The following is a 19,330-nucleotide window of genomic DNA, read 5'->3' as shown; positions in this document are numbered from 1 at the left end:
TAAGGTAAATGAGTTCTGGTGTTGACTGCGCATGCGCCGAGACACTCCGTTCGTGCGCGTTCAAGAGGCTGCCCTCGGCGCGTGCGTGATAAAGGCTGAGACGTGCGCGGGCCCGGCAGCAGAGCTCGACTGGAGTTCCGAGGCGTGTGTTTTGTGTGTTTTTGTCTAGTTTTGTGTAGTTTGTGTTGGTCATCAGCACAGAAGCGGCTTAGATGTAGAAGCGGCGCAGGATGGCGGGTGTGTAGAGCCATACACACACACACACACACACACACACACTCTATCTCTCTCTCTCTCTCTGATTGTGTTGTGTTTTTCAGATCTCTCTCTGCTGCAGGACTCGCAGGAGGACACGGACGGATGTGAGTTCGTGAATATACCGTCAGCTCTATGTGTAATGTGGTAAAGTGACGGTGATACCGTGGTAAACTGAGCGAGATGAGTGTAAACACTGTATTCACAGGATCGTGGTGTTTGTGTTTACATCAGATCATCGAGATTACTGCGTGCACATCATCATAACAACGCTTCGTTTTAATATGACTACAACTGCTTAAAACACGTCCTCAGAGAATATTCAAAGACTGTTTAAAACCCTCTTACGACAAGCTGCGATTGAAATAATCGTGATTAGATCAAATAACCGCTATCAGTCGATTTATCAGTAATTGTGACATAAATATTGTACAGTTAAACGGCTGTCAGTGTGCTGTGACTGAAGCGTTAACCTTCTCATTAATATGCAGAATATAATTGTGTCAGTGACACATAATTACACTCACACTGTCAATCTGATATAATCTGCACAAAACCTCTCTTCTGCTCACCAGGGCTGCATTTATTTGATCAAAAGTACAGTAAAAACAGTGAAATATTCTAATATAAAACAGCTGTTTTCTGTGTGAATCTGTGTTAAAGTGTAATTTATTTCCAGTCTTCAGTGTCACATGATCTTCAGAAATCATTCTATAATATTTCACAATATTACTGTTTCTTTCTGTATTGTTGATCAAATAAGTGCAGGTTTGGTGAGCAGAAGTGAGCGTGTGTGTGTGTGTGTGTGTGTGTGTTGTGTGTCTGGATGGATGGAGTCCGCTCAGTCTAACACTATTATTGTGTGTTCAGTGCTGGACTTCGTGTCTCAGGATGAGATGTTGACTCCTCTGGGTCGACTGGACAAGTACATCAGCAGCGAGAACATCTTCAACAGGTGAACACCACTCTACGAAACACAGAACCCTGTTCATTTAGGATGCTGGATCCCACAATGCAGTGCACCTGACCTGGTGTTTCATTGTGTTCACTGTGTTTCAGGCAGATGGTGGCCCGCAGTCTTCTGGACACACTCCGGGCGGTCAGCGAGGATGAGCGCGACTGTGTGTCTGTGCTGGAGCAGATCGACAGACTCGCAGACGACCCGGGTACTGAACTGATTCACTGAGTCACTGATTCACCGGCTGACTGATTCGCAGAGCGACTGATTGACTGATTCACTGATTGACTGATTCACTGAGTGACTGATTGACTGATTCGCAGAGTGACTGATTGACTGATTCGCAGAGTGACTGATTCGCAGAGTGAATGATTCGCAGAGTGACTGATTGACTGATTCGCAGAGTGACTGATTGACTGATTCGCAGAGTGACTGATTGACTGATTCGCAGAGTGACTGATTGACTGATTCGCAGAGTGACTGATTCACTGAGTGACTGATTCACAGAGTGACTGATTCACTGAGTCACTGATTCACTGGCTGACTGATTCACCGGCTCACTGATTCACAGAGTGACTGATTGACTGATTTGCAGAGTGACTGATTCGCAGAGTGAATGATTCGCAGAGTGACTGATTGACTGATTCGCAGAGTGACTGATTGACTGATTCGCAGAGTGACTGATTGACTGATTCGCAGAGTGACTGATTCGCAGAGTGACTGATTCACAGAGTGACTGATTGACTGATTCACAGAGTGACTGATTCGCAGAGTGACTGATTCGCAGAGTGACTGATTCGCAGAGTGACTGATTGACTGATTCGCAGAGTGACTGATTGACTGATTCACAGAGTGACTGATTGACTGATTCACAGAGTGACTGATTGACTGATTCACAGAGTGACTGATTCGCAGAGTGACTGATTCGCAGAGTGACTGATTGACTGATTCACAGAGTGACTGATTGACTGATTCACAGAGTGACTGATTGACTGATTCGCAGAGTGACTGATTGACTGATTCGCAGAGTGACTGATTGACTGATTCGCAGAGTGACTGATTCGTAGAGTGACTGATTCGCAGAGTGACTGATTGACTGATTCACAGAGTGACTGATTGACTGATTCACAGAGTGACTGATTGACTGATTCGCAGAGTGACTGATTGACTGATTCACAGAGTGACTGATTCGCAGAGTGACTGATTCGCAGAGTGACTGATTGACTGATTCACAGTGACTGATTGACTGATTCACAGTGACTGATTGACTGATTCACAGAGTGACTGATTGACTGATTCGCAGAGTGACTGATTGACTGATTCGCAGAGTGACTGATTGACTGATTCGCAGAGTGACTGATTCGCAGAGTGACTGGTTCGCAGAGTGACTGGTTCGCAGAGTGACTGATTCGCAGAGTGACTGATTCGCAGAGTGACTGATTGACTGATTCACAGAGTGACTGACTGATTCACAGAGTGACTGATTCGCAGAGTGACTGATTGACTGATTCGCAGATTGACTGATTCGCAGAGTGACTGATTGACTGATTCACAGAGTGACTGATTGACTGATTCACAGAGTGACTGACTGATTCACAGAGTGACTGATTCGCAGAGTGACTGATTGACTGATTCGCAGATTGACTGATTCGCAGAGTGACTGATTGACTGATTCACAGAGTGACTGATTCGCAGATTCACTGACTGATTCGCAGAGTGACTGATTCGCAGAGTGACTGATTCGCAGAGTGACTGACTGATTCGCAGAGTGACTGATTCACAGATTCGCAGAGTGACTGATTTGCAGAGTGACTGATTCACTGATTCACTTAATGACTGATTCACTGACTGATCCACTGACTGACTGAATGACTGATTCACTTAATGACTGATTCACTGACTGATCCACTTAATGACTGATTCACTGACTGATTCACTGATTCACTTAATGACTGATTCACTGACTGACTGATTCACTGATTCAATTAATGACTGATTCACTAATTGACTGATTCACAGGTTGACTGATTCACATTTTCATATTTAAACAACATTTCAGAAAACATGTAATACAGATCCATCTTTAATTGAATATTTCATGAAGTTTAATCTCTCAATACATTATCAGCTGAAGGACACACTCATATTTCGGCATCGCTCCTGTACTGTATATCCAGCCCTGCTGTGTTTCTCCGGCTGTGCTTTATGAATATTGTTTTGTTGGTCAGAGCCGACGGTTCGAGCGGAGCTGATGGAGCAGATCCCACACATCGCCATCTTCTGTCAGGAGCACAGACCTTCCATTCCCTTCGCTTTCTCCAAGTACCTGCTTCCCATCGTGGTGCGGTACCTGTCCGACCAGAACAACCTGGTAGGTGTGAGGTGTGTGTGCTGCTGTGTGTCCTCAGGAGCGCTGCTAAAGAGAGCTGCTGCTGTCTCCGTCAGGTGAGGAAGACGAGTCAGGCGGCGCTGCTGGTGCTGCTGGAGCAGGAGCTGATGGAGCGAGGAGACGTGGAGAGTCTGGTGTGTCCAGTGCTGGTGGATCTGACCGCTCCCGACAGCAGCGACGACGTCAAGACGGAAGCCATGGCGGTGAGATGCACATCACTCATCTTATTAGGAATTCTTACAGTTAAGCCTCACATATCTGTAACGTTTCATATAATGATCTGATCTTTGGATCAATTTTCTTTTCAGAAATACAGGAAAAGTAGTAAAATTGTGAAATATTATTCTAATGTAAATCATCTGTTTTCTGCATGAATCGTTGTTAAAGTGTAATTTATTTATTTAAACATTTCTGATTATTATCAGTGTTGAACACAGCAGAGTAGAATTTTTCAGGATTCTCTGATGAATAGAAAGTCTGACTCCAGGCTTTTGAACGGTAGCTCGTATAATGTTTCAAAAGCTTTTTATTTCAGATAAATGCTGATCTTTGGATCTTTCTGTTCATCAACGAATCCTGAACAAAATGTACTTAACTGTGTTCAACATTTGATCTCAGATCATCTGTAAAATGGCTCCGATGGTGGGGAAGGACGTCACCGAGAGACTCTTCCTGCCGCGCTTCTGTGAGATGTGCTGCGACTGCAGGATGTTCCACGTGCGCAAGGTGAGTGAATCTGATTGGCTCAGGAGGGCGACGGAGGAATCTGATTGGCTGGTGCTGGTGTTCGGTCATCGGCACTCATCAGACGTGTGTTTGTGTCTGACAGGTTTGTGCGGCGAACTTCGGAGACATGTGCAGTGTGGTCGGAGGAGAGGCGACGGAGGAGCTGCTGGTATGTTCAGCTCAGGGGAGACGGCGGGGCAAGTTGTCACACGGCTTGTTCTAACTAGCTGCAACATATTTTAATTAGCAATATTTATGTATGGTTTTTTTGTATTGCACAGTAGTTTTTATGTCGTAGTTTTTGGTCAGCGTTGTAGGTTTAAAGTTTGTGTCTGTGTAGAGTCACTGAGACGAGGCTCATTCACTGTGTGACAACTTGCCCCGGTCGAGCTCCTCTGTCTGTGAGTGGCTCTGGCTCAGGTGATGTGATTGTGTGTCTCTTCCGGTCAGCTGCCGCGGTTCTTCCAGCTGTGCTCTGATAACGTGTGGGGGGTGCGCAAGGCCTGCGCCGAGTGCTTCATGAGCGTCTCCTCGGCCTCGTCTCCAGAAGTGCGGCGCAGCAGACTCTCGTCTCTGTTCATCAGTCTGATCAGCGACCCGTCACGCTGGGTACCACACGCATCACACACACGCATCACACACACACACACACACACATCACACACACTCTCCACTGCTTCATTTGTTTTGTTAACCCCCCCCCCCCCCCCCCAATTCCCAAACCTTTCTAGATTACATTTAAATGCTTAAAGTAAATGTTAGTAATCAGAAAGTGTATCTAATTAATTAAAATCATGAAACCGATACAAGTTAACAGTTAAAAAGTTTAAAAGTCATTTTTATCTCATTTTTAGAGATGGTTTATTATTTTATTAAACCAAAAATGTGTTAATTCAGTCAGATTCCACATTACACCGTAATGCCATCTTTAGGTCTAGATGTGTAGCCGTTGTGTTGTGCTCAGGTGCGTCAGGCCGCGTTCCAGTCCCTCGGGCCCTTCATCTCCACCTTCGCCGGCCCCAGCAGTAGCTCGGGTCAGTTCTTCAGAGACGAGGAGCGGAGCGGCTCACAGACTCACAGGTGAGACGAGCGGCTGATGATGAGCTCTGAGACACACATCACTCACTCAGGTGTGTTTGACTCGTCCAGCACAGACGCAGAGAGCGTGTGTCCGCCGCAGGAGCAGGACGAGAGTCTGACCGCAGACGACTCACAGAAGTGCCTTCCTTCATCATCATCATCATCATCATCATCAGAGGAGGAGATCCCGGAGCAGGAGCTCTTCAACTCCTTCCACTTCTGGAGGACGCCCATCCCACGGCTCGACCCGGAGCTGGATCTGGAGGAGGACAGGCGGCCCCCGGCCCCCCCGCTGGACAGGAAGCACCTGCAGGAGCTGATCGAGAACCTGGAGCCGCACATCGATGACCCCGACGTCAAAGGTGAGAGGGACAACCCCGAGAGACTTTCAACAAGACTACGTTCATTGAGTTATGTAGAAACATGTTAATTGCACGAGGAGATTTGATCTGTTTATGTTTCTACTTCAAGTCAAATTTAAACCTTTCACTTCTCACTGCTGTGTGTGTGCACTTCGATGGGTTAAATGCAGAGCACCAATTCAGAGTATGGGTTACCATACTTGGCAAATGTCACAACTTTCACACACACACACACACACACACACTCATGTGCGCTGGATCTGCACTTCTGAGGCTCATTGGGATCTTCAGGAACTGAACTCCGGAGCGAGTCTTTCGTGTCGTGGAAGGAAATGACTTCAGGAAGTTGCTGAATCACTGAGCAGAAAAGCAGAAGGAGTGACGCACAGAAAAGTGACTTTAGTGTGTTCGCTTCACATCTGATGATTCTCCTGAACTCCACAGCGGTCAAACCTTGTTATCTTCTGATTACATGATGTGCAGTTAAATCATAAATATCCACTTTATAAACCTCCTGTTTATTGAACTGTTGTATGAATCAGTGATGAAACAGCACTCTTTATATCATATGAGATCAATATAAGAGGGAGATATCTGTGCATATCTTGAATATTTGGCTCATATCACTGCATGCTAATAGACTTCCTCACACACACACACACACACACACACACACACGCACAGTCTGTCGTCCAGCTTCATGATCATCAGCATCAGTGTGTGATGACAGACCGCTCTGGATGGGGAAATTGTGCTAATCCTGTTATTTCAGAAGTAATCACACCTAGTTAACATGTTAAATGGACAGTCCTAATACTGGACGGTGTGTGTGATATGAGTGTGTTCTGTGTCCAGCACAAGTGGACGTCCTGACTGCTGCTCTGAGAGCCACGGCGCTGGACTCTGGACTGGAAGAAGCTTTCCTGGAGCCTCAAGCAGCTCGATCAAACCCTTTCAGCTCCCAGCAGCCCTCAGAACACCTGTCAGCCGACATACAGGTACACACACACACACCTCAGAACACCTGTCAGCCGACATACAGGTACACACACACACACACACCTCAGAACACCTGTCAGCCGACATACAGGTACACACACACACACACACCTCAGAACACCTGTCAGCCGACACACAGGTACACACACACACACACACACACACACACACACCTGAGCTCCTGTCAGCCGACACACAGGTGAACACACACACCCTCATGAACACTTGCGCACACACACACACACACACACTCCTGAACTTAACAACATATTGTGGAGGTCAGTGGTTACCAAGTTTATTCAGAATATCTTTTATGTTTTTGGTTTTCTGTGATCAGTCCCTTTAGTGTTCTTTTTATTAATTGGTCATTAAGTTTCCTTAAGATTGTGTATGTTATAGTTTCATGTTTGTTACTAGTCTCTTCACACAGATGGTTTAATAGCATTTCTCACTTATTACAGCGTCAGAATTCAATTCATTTATATGAATCAGTTCAAACTGTCTTGATTCCAAAATGAACTGAAAGAATCGTTTGTCATTTGATGCTCACCAGAGACTCTTATCTGTAGATCAATATAGCTGTTCATGTCTTGAGTTCACAGAAGACTCTGTGACTCGCTCTGAATCTGGATGTGTCGTGTGTTGTGTTTCAGAGGCGTGTGACGTGTGACGATGATGACTCTGACGGGAGCGACTGCTGCCTGAATCCTGAAGACGAGAGGAAATCCAAACAGCAGGTCAGTGCCACATCACGGTCTCATTCCCATCATGCTCTGCTCTGACCGACTCATTCCCATGATGCTTTGCTCTGACGACTCATTCCCATCATGCTTTGCTCTGACCGACTCCTTCCCATGATGCTGTGCTGCAGGATGTGGTTCCCCAGGCGCTGCTGGAGCAGTATCTGTCGATGACGGACCCGTCTCGCGCTCAGACGGTGGATATGGAGATCGCGAGGCACTGTGCGTTCAGTCTGCCTGGAGTCGCTCTGACCCTGGGACGACAGAACTGGCACTGCCTGCGCGACACCTACGAGACGCTGGCCTCCGACATGCAGGTGTGTGTGTGTGTGTGTGTGTGTGGGAGAGAGTGAGTGTGTGTGAGTGAGTGAGTGTGAGAGAGAGAGAGAGTGTGTGTGTGAGAGAGAGTGTGAGTCTGAGGGAGAGAGAGAAAGTGAGTGAGTGTGAGAGAGAGAGAGTGAGTGTGTGACTGAGTGTGTGAGAGAGCGAGTGAGTGTGAGAGAGAGTGAGAGAGAGTGTGAGTCTGAGGGAGAGAGAGAGAAAGTGAGTGAGTGTGAGAGAGTGAGTGTGTGTGTGTGTGAGAGAGAGAGTGAGAGAGTGTGAGTCTGAGGGAGAGAGTGTGTGAGAGAGAGTGAGTGTGTGAGCGAGTGAGAGAGGGAGTGAGAGAGTGTGTAAGTGAGTGTGAGAGAGATAGAGAAAGTGAGTGAGTGTGAGAGAGAGAGAGTGAGAGTGAGTGAGTGTGTGAGAGTGACAGAGAGAGAGAGAACGAGTGTGTGTTAGAGAGTGAGAGCGAGTGAGTGAGAGAGTGTGTAAGTGAGTGTGAGAGAAAAGTGTGTGAGTATGAGAGTGAGAAAGTGAGTGAGAGAAAGTTAGTGAGTGAGAGTGAGTGTGTGTGTGAGAGAGAGTGAGTGAGTGTGAGAGTGAATGAGTGAGCTTGAGAGAGAGGGTGTGTGTGTGTGTGTGTGAGCGAGTGTGTGAGAGAGGGTGAGTGAATGTGTGTGTGTGTGTGTGTGAGAGAGGGTGTGTGTGTGTGTTAATGACAGGCACTGCAGTGTGAGTTGATGCTTACCGTGTGTGTCTCTCTCTCTCTGTGTGTGTGTGTGTGTGTGTCAGTGGAAGGTGCGGCGGACACTAGCGTTCTCCATCCATGAGCTGGCTCTGATTCTGGGAGATCAGCTGACCACTGCTCATCTGGTGCCCATCTTCAACAGCTTCCTGAAGGATCTGGACGAGGTTCGCATCGGCGTCCTCAAGCACCTCTACGACTTCCTCAAGGTTTCTGCACAGAGCAGTGTCTGTGTTCCTCATTCCTCGGGGGGTCTCTCCTTCTTATTTATTTGTCTTTCTTGGGGTTTTGAGAAAGACAGTCTGGCCAGTGGTCAGGCTTGTTTCTGGAGGAGGAGGATGATGATGATGATGGTGTGTGTGTGTGTGTGTGTGTGTGTCTTGCAGCTGCTGCATCAGGACACCCGGAGGAAGTATCTGTATCAGCTGCAGGAGTTTCTGGTGACAGATAACAGTCGTAACTGGAGGTTTCGCTCCGAGCTGGCCGAGTACGATCCTTCACTCTGTGTGTGTGTGTGTGTGTGTGTGTGCGCGCGTTCTGACCTGTGTGTGTGTGTGTTCTGACCAGTGTGTGTGTGTGCGCGCGTTCTCACCTGTGTGTGTGTTCTGACCAGTGTGTGTGTGCGCGCGTTCTGACCTGTGTGTTCTGACCAGTGTGTGTATGTGTGTGTGTGTGTGTGTGCGTTCTGACCTGTGTGTGTGTTCTCACCAGTGTGTGTGTGTGTGTGTGTGTACACGTTCTGACCTGTGTGTGTGTGTGTGTGTGTGTGTGTGTGTGTGTGTGTGTGTGTGCGCGTTCTCACCTGTGTGTGTGTGTGTGTGTGTGTTCTGACCTGTGTGTGTGTGTGTGTGTGTGTGTGTGTGTGTGTGTTCTGACCAGTGTGTGTGTGTGTGTGTGTGTGTGTGTGTGCGTTCTGACCAGTGTGTGTGTGTGTGTGTGTGTGTGTGTGTGTGTGCGTTCTGACCGGTGTGTGTGTGTGTGTGTGTGTGTGTGTGTGTGTGTGTGTGTGTGTGTGTGTGTGTGTGTGTGCGCGTTCTCACGTGTGTGTGTGTGTGTGTGTGTGTGTGTTCTCACGTGTGTGTGTGTGTGTGTGTGTGTGTACGTTCTGACCGGTGTGTGTGTGTGTGTGTGTGTGTGTGTGTGTGTTCTGACCAGTGTGTGTGTGTGTTCTGACCGGTGTGTGTGTGTGTGTTCTGACCGGTGTGTGTGTGTGTGTTCTGACCGGTGTGTGTGTGTGTGTTCTGACCGGTGTGTGTGTGTGTGTGTGACAGGCAGCTGGTGCTGCTGCTGGAGCTGTACAGTGCTCAGGATGTTCATGATTATCTGCGGCCGCTGGCTCTGTGTCTGTGTTCTGACCGCGTGTCGTCTGTGCGCTGGACGTCCTACAGACTGGTACTGACCACACACACTCCTCACTCCACCTGCTCACTCACTCGCTTTATTTTTCTGTCTGTCTTTTTCTTTTCTTTTCCTCCTTTATTTTTAATTTAAAAAAATATTTTAAAAAAAGAGATTTTTTTTTATCCTCTTTTTTCAGTTTTTGTCTGTTCTTATGGTTTATCCATCTAATGAACAATTGAAAAAAAAAACTGTGGAACACACTACACTATTTATAGTTATATATACACTACACTACACTTATTTATCTAACACACATACTTGGCGTACACTTGCATTTTTTGCACATTATATACCTGTACATACATAATGCTCATTGTAATATACCTGCCATACATTGTCAATTTGTATATTTTCGTTCCTTATCTACCTATTTGTATTTTTTTTATTTATTATTCCATTTTGTTTGTTTTTTATTCCATTTTGTGTTGTATGTTCTGTCTCTGTCATTCTGTTGTACTGTGGAGCTTCTGTCACGAAAACAATTCCTCGTATGTGTGAACATACCTGGTAATAAAGCTCTTTCTGATTCTGATTTAATTTCTTGCTATTATCCCTTTTAATTTTTCTTTATTTTTGTTCATTGTTTTCTTCTCTTTTTTTTCTGTATATTATTTTACTTTTTTTTTTATGTCCTTCAATTTTTTTTAATGCTGCTACTTTTTCTTTCTTTCATATTTTTTTTTTAATGCTCTTTGAATTGTTCCGAGTCGTTCACGAGTGAGTGGTTCTCCGTGAATCTCTTGCGTGTCTGATGTGTTCAGGTGAGTGAGATCATCAGGAAGCTGTCGTCGTGTTCGTCTCTGCTGGTCAGTTTTCTGGGAGAGCTGGTGGAGAAGTTCTGTCACTCTCAGAAGTGGTCCGGTCGTCAGGCGTTTGCCTTCGTCTGTCAGGTGAGCCGTGCTCTTCATCATCATCATCATCATCCTCATGGGTGTCGTGCGGCTCCTGACGTCTCGTCTCTGCTCAGCTGTCTATAGAGGAGGAGTGTCTGTCTCTGGAGCAGTTCTCCGAGCATCTTCTTCCTCCTCTTCTTCAGCTGGCGTCTGATCCGGTCCCTAACGTCCGTGTGCTGCTGGCCAAAACCCTGCGGCAGACGCTGCTGGAGCGAGGTGTGTGTGTGTGTGCGTGTGTGTGTGTGCTCTCTCTCTCTCTCTCTCTCTCTGTGTGTGTGCGTGCTCTGGCTCACGGTCTCTCTCTCTGTGTGTGTGTGTGTGTGTGTGTGTAGAGTATTTTGTGAGCTCGGTGAATGGTCAGCAGGAGGCGCTGGAGCACACACTCGTCTCTCTGCAGACAGATGTGGATAAAGACGTCAAATACTTCGCCAGCGTTCACCCCAGCAGCACACGTCTGAACGAGGACGCCATGAGCACCACGTCCTCCACCTACTGACCCAGAATGCACCTCTCTACAGGGCTGGGGTTTGTTTTATTTCACCACAGAAGCCTTAAACGTGTCTTCCTCCTCCAGACGGACTCTGTCCTCGCTCTTTTAGTCTGAGTGCAGCACATTGATGGACGTCCTCCGCTCGCTCAGTGTTTTAATGACTCTCACACTGTCTCTGATCATGAGGAGTCTCCATCTGTCCAATAAACTTTCACACACTGCTGCTGTTCTCCGAGTCCTTGAGACCGATTCCATGTTCATCTCATTAACATTAAAGCCTGGACTAACAGTGTCTTTCTCGGCATTCATTAATGTTCGTTCATAAAAACACCACTTTTGATCTTATTAATGTATTAATGTTGAGATTATCATTAATATCAGTACTGTAGAAGTATTGATCATTATTAGTTCTGAACTAATAAAAATGAATGCATGATCATTAATTCTACAGAATTTATCAGCAGTTTTTAACTGTTTATATACTTTTATATCTTGACAAAAATATTCTGTTGATTAATCACGAGAATCTGATACAGAATAACCATCTTTCATAACTGGAGTCATGAATATAACTGGATAAAATGTTACATAATATCAAGTTAGTTTCTACTTTTATACAACTTCAGATTTTAAATGCATTATGAGCAAATATGAATCGATGAGCAGAAAAGCTTTTTTAAATGTAAATGAATCTCAGGTTTAATATTTCAGTGATCTGAACTGTGTGTTTCCATCGAGTCTCTTCTGTTCCTGTTCATGTCTGTCAATCAGTCTGGATTGTTTAACACACTACAGAAATAACTGTGACTTCATGCAGATCAAATAAATATTCATCAGTTGTTTTTTTTGTTTCTGTTGTTTTCATTTGATCTGGATTAATAAAGAAAAACCGTCATCGAAGCAAATGCATTAAAACATGTTCAGCACTGAACTGTTACTGTAAAGTTTTCCTTTTATTGGGGTTTTCTCATTAACACAATCTTACAAAGTTAAGTTTGATGAAGGATCCTTCACTAGTGTTTGCACTGAGAGCAGTAAAGAGTTTGTGGGAAGAGTCGGGACTCAACGAGCTCTTTGTGTTTCTGTCTTTGTCTCGGTGAAAGTGGAGCGATCCATGCGTGCACGAAACCAAACACTCATTACTGAACATTCAGCTCAAACCAGGCTTCACTGATCACATTTTTATTCTTTACTTGAAGACAAACTAATGATTTAACTCTACATGAAATCAGTCGGTCTTCATAAAGACCTGGACTCCTAATAAAAGCTGAATATGAACAACATGCATCTACTCTCTATCGATCAGACATCTCATCTCAGTGTGTTTGGCTACAGGAATAAAAGCGAGGTATATACAGGGTGCGAGGAGTGTGGAGGTCAGAACAGACAGTTCATGCACTTGACGGTTTTGCTGCCGTAGTCGAGGCACTCGGGTCCGATGCACTCGCAGCAAGCATTGTGGAACCAGCGGTACTTCGATCCTCCCATCGACTCACAGTACTGCTTACACTGACGGATCGACACACAGTCGTCGAAGTACACCACCGTACACAGCTTATCTGCACACACACACACACACACACATACACACACACATTAACCCTCCAGACAGAGCAAACTTGGATCTAGAATAATATAATAACATTTCACTGTTTTCCTGTATTTTTGATCAAATGAATGCAGCGGAGCAGAAGAGACTACTGTAAGTGTCAGACTGGTGTTTCTGGTGTAAATGAGGATCTTGGATTAGCTCTGAAGTGATGGCTGTGTTTCCGGACACCTGCTCTCCGCTGGACGTCTCATTACCGCCTCGGCTCGGGGTCAGGAGGTCACGTCCTAACGAGTGAAGCTCAAGCTAACGAGGCTGCGAGCGCTGGAGCGTGTGTCTCCTCACCTGGCGTGTCGTAGCTGGCGTGGATGCTGTTCCCGGGCAGAGACACGTTGTGGTGTGTGTCCAGCGTCTCCAGGAAGGACAGCAGGTTCTGCTGATAGGACAGCTCTTCAGCCACAGGGAAGGACACCACCATCATGTTGATGGGAGCGTCTCCGTCGGTCAGCGCTCTGAAGAGCGAGGGAATCGGCCGCTGGAGCTCCTCCACTGTGCTCTTGGCCGTCGCCGGCGTGTCGCTCAGGTTCTTCGGGTTACACATGCCTTAAAACAACAACAGCGTTAGAGAGACACGCATCATACGTGAAGCACTTTCTGAAGACTTTGTGTGTGTGTGTGTGTGCTGTTCTTACCCACACAGTCGCAGCACTCCTCCCACAGAGAACCCAAACACATCAGACACTCCTTACAGCACGAGCAGTTCCCATCTGACGGCCGACACTGACACAGCTCCTGACCAACATCATCATCATCATCATCATCATCATCACAACACACTTACAGACAGCTCCTCAACCCTGGAACACAAAACTGATCCAGCAACACCAAACACCATTTAACATTTAAATGGTTAAGAAAAACTTAACCTGCAAATAATCTAAAGAAATAAAAGCATACATATGGCTCCTCAATGAATGAATGAGAAAAAAATAAAATCCTAAAAATAATCCTAACCCTTTCATGGCCAAATGAGCTTCCGTGCCTTAAAATACACACAAACTCTCATATATAACCAATCAATCAATATAGAGTAATACACAGACAAAAATAACATGCACAGATATTATCCTGATGTGTTGATGAGGAGCAGGCACTTTGATAAATGTGATATCTTGAGCTTTTGTGTTTGTTCAGGATCCTTCAGACCCAACAGAAAACCCAAGAGCTGAGGAGAAAGGACACACGCTTACCTGAATGAGACACTTGCTGACGTCACTGGCGCACAGAGCTTTATTACAGGCCAAAGCGAGAGAAAAACTTGATAGAAAAAGAAGAAACACTGATGATGAAGGCTGCATTACGACCAGAAGCGAGTTCACCCGACCTACAGGAGAACACGAATGAGAGAGAGCGACACTGAGACCCAGACAGAGAGAGAGAGAGAGAGAGAGACGCAATAAACAAACAGCTCAAACATCAAAGGCGAGCGCGCCGCGGCGACATCAAAGACGAACTGCGTGAAAGTATCGAGCACGTGTTACATTACACTCACAAACACACACAGACGCGCGGGAAACTCACTCTCTCTGTGCTCGAGAGAAACCATCTGAAGACTCCAGATTTTTCTCTCAAACACGAAACACAAACTCACCGCCAGACCGAGAAAGAGCTGTGAGCGCGATCCGGTGCAGACGATTTAAGACATGACCAGATCAGATCCGAATACAGCAGACCGGACCAGACTCGACCGAGCTACTGCTGAGACACACACAGACACACGGGCGCCTTAAAGACACACCCCTTCTGCTGATTTACCTGTGTGTGTGTGTGTGTGTGTGTGTGTGATCCCAAACGATCTCTGTAAACACCGGAAAGAGATATTTTTCCTCAGAGCAGCCAAAAACAGAAAACGGTATATATAAATACACTACTGGTCATAAGTTTTGGATTGTTCAGAATTTTTTAATGTTCCCTAAAGAGTCTCTTCTCCACACCGAGGCTGCATTTATTTGATTAAAAATACTGTAAACATAGTGATATATTATTACAGTTTGAAATAAGTGTGTTCTGTGTGAATCTGTGTTAAAGTGTAATGTATTTCTGTATTTTCAGCATCATTCCTCCAGTCTTCAGTGTCACATGATCTTCAGAAATCAGAATAATATGATGATTTACTGCTCAAGAAACATTTCTGATTATTATCAGTGTTGAACACAGTTGTGTGTTCCACAATATATTTGTGGAAACCGTGAAACATTTTATTTTTTAGGATTCACAGATGAAGAGAGAATTCAGAAGAGCAGCATTTATTTGGAATTATTCTCTTGTGTAGTGTTGTATCAGTCAGTCTTTTGTAGACATGGTTTAACTTAGTTTCCCCTAACTCTATTCATCTCACACAGAAGGTCAAGATGGAGACTAAATAAAGACATGAAACTTTCTGATGGAGACTTTTTAATTTATTGTTTAAGGTTTGATCCAGCCGGTCAGATTTCTGACTGAGATCTGCGTCTGAAGATGATCATCAGCATCTCGTGAGGATGTCATCAGGATTAATGAGACGGACGGAGGGCCTTCAGGAAGTTAGTTTTGGGCAGATGTTCCTCCGGAGCCGCTTTGGGACAGAAGAACGGAGGGACGAAGTCTTGAGGATTCTGGACACCCAGCAGATGATTGTAGAAGCTGTGAGATCAAAGACCACAGAGAGACGTCAGTGAAGGATGAAGATGGAGTGTGTGTGTGTGTGTGTGTGTGAGGAGATGCTGGACCTGAAGGTGATCCATCCGGTCTGAGGAGTGAAGACCATGGCGCTGACCGGCAGACACGTGAACTCAGTGAAGGTCAGCATGTACTGTGCTGAAGAACAGACACACGGAGACCTCAGAACATGCATACAGTGATTCATTCAGCGATTCATTCAGTGATTCATTCAGCGATTCATTCAGCGATTCATTCAGTGATTCATACAGCGATTCATTCAGTGATTCATACAGTGATTCATTCAGTGATTCATACAGCGATTCATTCAGCGATTCATACAGTAATTCATTCAGCGATTCATTCAGCGATTCATACAGTAATTCATTCAGTGATTCATTCAGCAAAGACTGATTCAAAGCAGCTCCACAGTGATAAACAGGACATGAACAGTGTTGAGTCATTTTTAATGTTGAGTCATTTTTCAGATCAATAACAGCAGCTCATATGATTCTTTTATCAGGAGTGTGTTTGTATTTAGTTGTATTTAGAGTTTTACTAAATCACTATACCTAAGCTTGTTTTCACCACAGAATAAAAATTGAAGTATGTAATTGTGACTTGAACAATTCTGACTTTTTTTTATTTTGAATCAGAATTGTGACACATCCATCGTAAGTTTCATTTGTAAATGCAATGTGTCTGGTCTCCAGCTTCTGTTAGCTGTACAGAACAGCTGCTTAGCAGCTTACCATATTATTTTGAAGTATTATCTTAATTCTGAACACACTGGTTTAGTGTTATCAGTTTACTGCACTCCGTTATTCTTCTCATTATTTCCCTGCAGCTAACGAACCGGAAGTCTTACACATTCCACGCTGAAAAATGAGGATTAACTTGGAATTGCAAGAAGAATCAGAAGTTTATATCTCAAATTTAAGATTTTTTTCTTTCTCAGAATTCTGAATTTATCTCAGAGTTGCATGAAACAAAACCTGAACTGTGAACTTAAAAAGTGATTTGGTTGTTCAGAGGTGGAAACAAGCTTCCATCAGCCATACAATAACACCCCAGTCTGTTTACTACGGTACTCTGATTAATACCATGGTACTGTACGATCACTGTGTTTACTCTCACCCTGGATCTCAGGAATCTCTCCGACCCAAGAGTTGGTCAGCAGACCCAGACCAGGAACAGACATGGTTCCCAGAATCACCTGACCCATGAAGACGGCGTCGGCCGGGACCCGTGTGGGGTGGAAGGAGGACTCCAGAACCTTCTTCTGACAGGACAGACGCGAGTAATCGATCTCATACATCACACCCTGCACGAGATCACAACACACTCTCACACTCAGATCCTGCACAAACCTTGATTCAGAATCTGCAGAGAACTCTCAAAAGACACGTCCCGTAATGAAACATTCACAACCAGAGAAAACCTTAACAATCAGAGAAAACATTTAGACTTTATCTCACAGTTCTGAGAACAGAGATCTGCATGGACTGTGTTGTGAAGGTAGTGTGTGTGTGTTGTGAAGGTAGTGTGTGTGTTGTGAAGGTAGTGTGTGTGTTGTGAAGGTAGTGTGTGTGTTGTGAAGGTAGTGTGTGTGTGGGTCAGACCTGTTTGAAGAGCAGGAGCAGGTCCATGGTGATGGACTCGTTGAAGACGGTCATGTAGTTCCTGAAGCGGATCTGCTGAGCGTGAGCATCATAAGAGTACGAGGCTGCAGACGTGATGATTCCATCCGCCGCCGTCTGATGACAAACACCAGATCCACACTCAGCCACATCAGTAATCAATCAATCAATCAATCAATCATCAATCAATCGATCCACACATAGCACACTCACCATAGACACGCTGCCCACATACAGAGTAGGAGACTCTACAAACAAAAACAGATTAGTGAGTGTTCGAGTGTGTGTGTGTGTGTGTGTGTGTGTGTGTGTGAGTGTGTGTGTGTTACCGCAGGGCCGTGGCTGTGCGCTGATGCTGCAGCTCAATGAGCTGATGAAGATGAGAATGATGCTCCTCATGATGAAGATGAGTGTGTGTGAGTGTGTGTGAGAGACCGATGCTGCTCTTATATACCTGCACACAGGTGAGACTCCACAGCAGATAACACACACACACACACACACACACGTCAGACACGAGGCGAGGTCTGAAACACGTCGATATCAGTCAATCATTTCAGATTTATGACTCGCATTCTCATCAAACACTTCAGAATCACCAATTATAACATTTACATTAATATATACATATGTAAATATTGCTTTTAACAAACAGGGAATCATTAATAGCATTAATAATATGTTTAGCAGTTTTAAATATAAAAAACACAATTTTACACGGCCATTATTCAGGAATATGAACAAATCATACTTGTGCACAAACTGAACAGATGAATAATTAACTGACTGACTGAAGCTAGTTAATAATATATACTCAGTAATACACACACACACACACTTTAGTGCGTAATTATAATTATTTGGCAACACTTTACAATAAGGTTCCATTAGTTCATTTATTAACTAAGATGAAGAAACAATGAACAATACATTTAATACACTATTTCTTAATCTTTCTTAATATTAGTTAATGAATACAGTCATTCATTGTTAAGTCACAGTGCATTAATGTTAACAAGCTCAACTCTTTGATTTTAATATTGCATCAGTGAATGTAGAAATGAAAATGAACCCAGATTCATAAATGAAGTATTGTTCAGGATTAGTTCATTAACTAATGAACCTTATTGTGAAGTGTTTAATAGAGGAGTGATGTGTGAGTCTTCATCAGGTGAAAGAGCAGTGGAACATCTTCATCATCTTCATCTTCATCACGATGACTGAATGGAAACTCAGAGCAAAGTTTATCAGCTCAGATTGTAAACATGAGATCAGTTCTGATCTTGATTAATATATTAATATTAAACCCTTGTTGGACAGATCTATTAAACACCGTAAGAATATTGAATATTACTGCTGATATTAAAGGACCTCAGTCTAACAACAATATAATAATATTAAAAATGTAAGAACATTTATACAGCATAACTGTTTAATTAATAGTTTTGTGTGTTTGTGAAAGTGCAAATAGTTTTTCTGCTGACTGACAGCATTATTGCTCCTGGAGAATTATGACATAATTCATAAATAATAGTTTACGACATTTTCCATATGATAAACGAGTCGTTAGTGTAAAGATATGAGGAATAATGAGTGGATGGAAAGATGCATGGAGGTAAAGTCCATGTGTTCAGATTAGATTAAACACATCTCTCTAATGAAGATTTATTAATGATTGCACGAGTCCAGCACATCTAACGTTAATGAACACTAAGAATTGATCAAAATGACTTTATGATTAAATCAAAAACAAAGGTCTGAAGTCAATCAAATAAAAAAGTCACCTGACATTGGTTCACTTCAGTTTTGTTCATCTGTATTTGATCGAAGGATGTTTAGATATTCAGACGGACAACAGAAGAAGAGATTGATGCATGCAACATTTAATGCTAAAACTTTATAAATCCAAGACTTTTTAAGGACTTACAGGGTGTCTACAGATATGAAGACTTTTTTAATATCACCTGATTTGAAACTTAACACCAAACACACATTATTTTATATGCGTTTAATGTAATATTTAATTTATTGAATGTAAAAAGTTATTTATACATATATTCATTGCTGTAAGAAATGCTATTTATA

At 44.1% G+C, this 19,330-nt stretch overlaps 3 protein-coding genes and 1 long non-coding RNA gene across 7 annotated transcripts in view; 2 read left to right on the top strand and 2 right to left on the bottom strand.

Moving 5' to 3' along the window:
* The window catches only part of LOC127946002 (serine/threonine-protein phosphatase 4 regulatory subunit 1-like), a 12,720-nt gene extending 519 nt beyond the window's left edge, over window positions 1-12,201 (top strand). The window contains exons 1-20 of one of the 2 annotated variants that reach the window (XM_052542266.1): window positions 1-237; window positions 321-362; window positions 1,126-1,210; window positions 1,315-1,421; window positions 3,442-3,584; window positions 3,659-3,805; window positions 4,221-4,328; window positions 4,432-4,497; window positions 4,779-4,937; window positions 5,293-5,408; window positions 5,478-5,770; window positions 6,626-6,768; window positions 7,423-7,506; window positions 7,641-7,826; window positions 8,623-8,784; window positions 8,962-9,062; window positions 9,847-9,967; window positions 10,738-10,866; window positions 10,944-11,085; window positions 11,202-12,201. The exon at window positions 1-237 is cut by the window's left edge and continues 519 nt beyond it. In XM_052542266.1, the coding sequence (XP_052398226.1) occupies window positions 231-237; window positions 321-362; window positions 1,126-1,210; window positions 1,315-1,421; window positions 3,442-3,584; window positions 3,659-3,805; window positions 4,221-4,328; window positions 4,432-4,497; window positions 4,779-4,937; window positions 5,293-5,408; window positions 5,478-5,770; window positions 6,626-6,768; window positions 7,423-7,506; window positions 7,641-7,826; window positions 8,623-8,784; window positions 8,962-9,062; window positions 9,847-9,967; window positions 10,738-10,866; window positions 10,944-11,085; window positions 11,202-11,365 (2,505 nt within the window). In that variant the 5' untranslated portion in view covers window positions 1-230 and the 3' untranslated portion in view covers window positions 11,366-12,201. The remainder of the gene's footprint in view (window positions 238-320; window positions 363-1,125; window positions 1,211-1,314; window positions 1,422-3,441; window positions 3,585-3,658; window positions 3,806-4,220; window positions 4,329-4,431; window positions 4,498-4,778; window positions 4,938-5,292; window positions 5,409-5,477; window positions 5,771-6,625; window positions 6,769-7,422; window positions 7,507-7,640; window positions 7,827-8,622; window positions 8,785-8,961; window positions 9,063-9,846; window positions 9,968-10,737; window positions 10,867-10,943; window positions 11,086-11,201) is intronic. The other variant, XM_052542267.1, reaches the window with a different exon arrangement.
* Window positions 12,202-12,293: 92 nt separating this feature from the next.
* LOC127946006 (twisted gastrulation protein homolog 1-B) lies at window positions 12,294-14,712 on the bottom strand. 3 transcript variants are annotated; one of them, XM_052542274.1, is made up of 5 exons: window positions 14,560-14,712; window positions 14,159-14,292; window positions 13,601-13,700; window positions 13,254-13,511; window positions 12,294-12,918 (listed from the first exon to the last, which is right to left on the bottom strand). In XM_052542274.1, exons 2-5 carry the CDS (start codon window positions 14,264-14,266, stop codon window positions 12,737-12,739), a joined length of 648 nt encoding a protein of 215 aa, XP_052398234.1. In that variant the 5' UTR covers window positions 14,267-14,292; window positions 14,560-14,712; the 3' UTR covers window positions 12,294-12,736. The 3 variants fall into 3 exon arrangements, with proteins under 3 accessions (XP_052398234.1, XP_052398235.1, XP_052398233.1); XM_052542275.1 differs by having other exon boundaries at window positions 14,159-14,324; window positions 14,560-14,699; XM_052542273.1 differs by having other exon boundaries at window positions 14,490-14,636.
* LOC127946008 (uncharacterized) lies at window positions 14,673-16,225 on the top strand. Its single transcript, XR_008150992.1, has 2 exons — window positions 14,673-14,820; window positions 15,380-16,225. It is a non-coding gene; the product is annotated as an uncharacterized LOC127946008 (long non-coding RNA).
* Window positions 15,346-17,687, bottom strand: LOC127946007 (ependymin). Its single transcript, XM_052542276.1, has 6 exons — window positions 17,575-17,687; window positions 17,459-17,493; window positions 17,228-17,362; window positions 16,743-16,929; window positions 15,677-15,764; window positions 15,346-15,590 (listed from the first exon to the last, which is right to left on the bottom strand). Exons 1-6 carry the CDS (start codon window positions 17,642-17,644, stop codon window positions 15,461-15,463), a joined length of 645 nt encoding a protein of 214 aa, XP_052398236.1. The 5' UTR covers window positions 17,645-17,687; the 3' UTR covers window positions 15,346-15,460.
* Window positions 17,688-19,330: the final 1,643 nt, after the last annotated feature.

This window comes from Carassius gibelio, chromosome A24 (genome assembly GCF_023724105.1).
Source record: "Carassius gibelio isolate Cgi1373 ecotype wild population from Czech Republic chromosome A24, carGib1.2-hapl.c, whole genome shotgun sequence".
Lineage (NCBI taxonomy): Eukaryota > Metazoa > Chordata > Actinopteri > Cypriniformes > Cyprinidae > Carassius > Carassius gibelio.
Note: the sequence above shows the minus strand (reverse complement) of the source record. Positions and strands in the feature narration are given on the sequence as shown.

What these genes read in the sequence shown, in the direction of transcription:
- LOC127946006 (XM_052542273.1), bottom strand. Translation starts at nt 14,514, where the DNA reads ATGGTTTCTCTCGAGCACAGAGAGA. An exon ending in GGAGTGCTGCGACTGTGTGG is followed by an intron (nt 13,512 to 13,600) that starts GTAAGAACAGCA and finishes TGTTGTTTTAAG; the next exon opens with GCATGTGTAACCCGAAGAAC. An exon ending in CGCCAGCTACGACACGCCAG is followed by an intron (nt 12,919 to 13,253) that starts GTGAGGAGACAC and finishes GTGTGTGTGCAG; the next exon opens with ATAAGCTGTGTACGGTGGTG.
- LOC127946007 (XM_052542276.1), bottom strand. Translation starts at nt 17,644, where the DNA reads ATGAGGAGCATCATTCTCATCTTCATCAGCTCATTGAGCTGCAGCATC. An exon ending in ATGTGGGCAGCGTGTCTATG is followed by an intron (nt 17,363 to 17,458) that starts GTGAGTGTGCTA and finishes GTTTGTCATCAG; the next exon opens with ACGGCGGCGGATGGAATCAT. An exon ending in ACCGGATGGATCACCTTCAG is followed by an intron (nt 15,591 to 15,676) that starts GTCCAGCATCTC and finishes TTGATCTCACAG; the next exon opens with CTTCTACAATCATCTGCTGG.